The sequence below is a fragment of the Sinocyclocheilus rhinocerous genome, unplaced genomic scaffold (genome assembly GCF_001515625.1).
Source record: "Sinocyclocheilus rhinocerous isolate Xijiao unplaced genomic scaffold, SAMN03320098_v1.1 scaffold519, whole genome shotgun sequence".
Lineage (NCBI taxonomy): Eukaryota > Metazoa > Chordata > Actinopteri > Cypriniformes > Cyprinidae > Sinocyclocheilus > Sinocyclocheilus rhinocerous.
Genome location: NW_015665048.1, coordinates 98710 through 99460, shown reverse-complemented (window position 1 = coordinate 99460; position 751 = coordinate 98710). Strand labels below are relative to the sequence as shown.

The window sequence follows — 751 nt, the reverse complement described above, 5'->3', positions numbered from 1 at the left end:
GAGAGAGAGAGAGAGAGAGAGAGAGAGAGGGGGAGAGAGAGAGAGAGAGAAAGAGACACACACACACACACATTAGTGATCTGTATTTGTACCCAGTAATATAACAAACGCTATTTGTCTTTGTACCTGCAGTGAGAAGAAGGAACAGAAGAAAAACTGAGATTTGCAGATCCATCTTTGATCAGGAGGTGAATGAAATAACGTGCCTCTGTCAGCACCTATTTAGCTTTTCAAAGGGGAGGGTCTTTATGAGAAAACGAAAGTTTAATAGAAGAAGACATGATTAGAAACTGAAGCTTCAGTTTGCATAATTTACTTGCCAGTAAAGGGAGGTTTAAACTTAAAGAATTACAAGGATTGTAAAGATCTACTTAAACCAACCATCTTAAAGGGACAGTTCACCTAAAAATGAACATTCTGTCATTAGTTACGCATCCTCATGTCATTTCCAAACCCGTTTGACTTATCCTCTGTGGAAGACAAAGGAAGATATTTTGTGTCTATTTGTTTTGCGTGTGTGTGCTTTTTCTTTGTCCATAAAGTGAAAGCCATATGGGTTCAATGTTGTTTGGTCCCCAACATCCTTTAAGGCATCTTTTTATGTTCTGCAGTAGAAAGTAAGTCATACATTGAGTGTTTTTTTTATGTATTACCGCCATTCAGAGGTGAGGATAAAATGTTTTTGGAAAAAGTAGGTCAATATTGGTTTTTATGATCTTTACACACACACACACACACACACACACACAGA

At 37.5% G+C, this 751-nt stretch overlaps 1 protein-coding gene across 1 annotated transcript in view; it reads right to left on the bottom strand.

Moving 5' to 3' along the window:
* The window catches only part of LOC107731074 (urokinase plasminogen activator surface receptor-like), a 1510-nt gene extending 1329 nt beyond the window's left edge, over nt 1-181 (bottom strand). Inside the window, exon 1 of the mRNA XM_016542057.1 lies at nt 125-181. Within this exon, the coding sequence (XP_016397543.1) occupies nt 125-175 (51 nt within the window). The 5' untranslated portion in view covers nt 176-181. The remainder of the gene's footprint in view (nt 1-124) is intronic.
* Nucleotides 182-751: the final 570 nt, after the last annotated feature.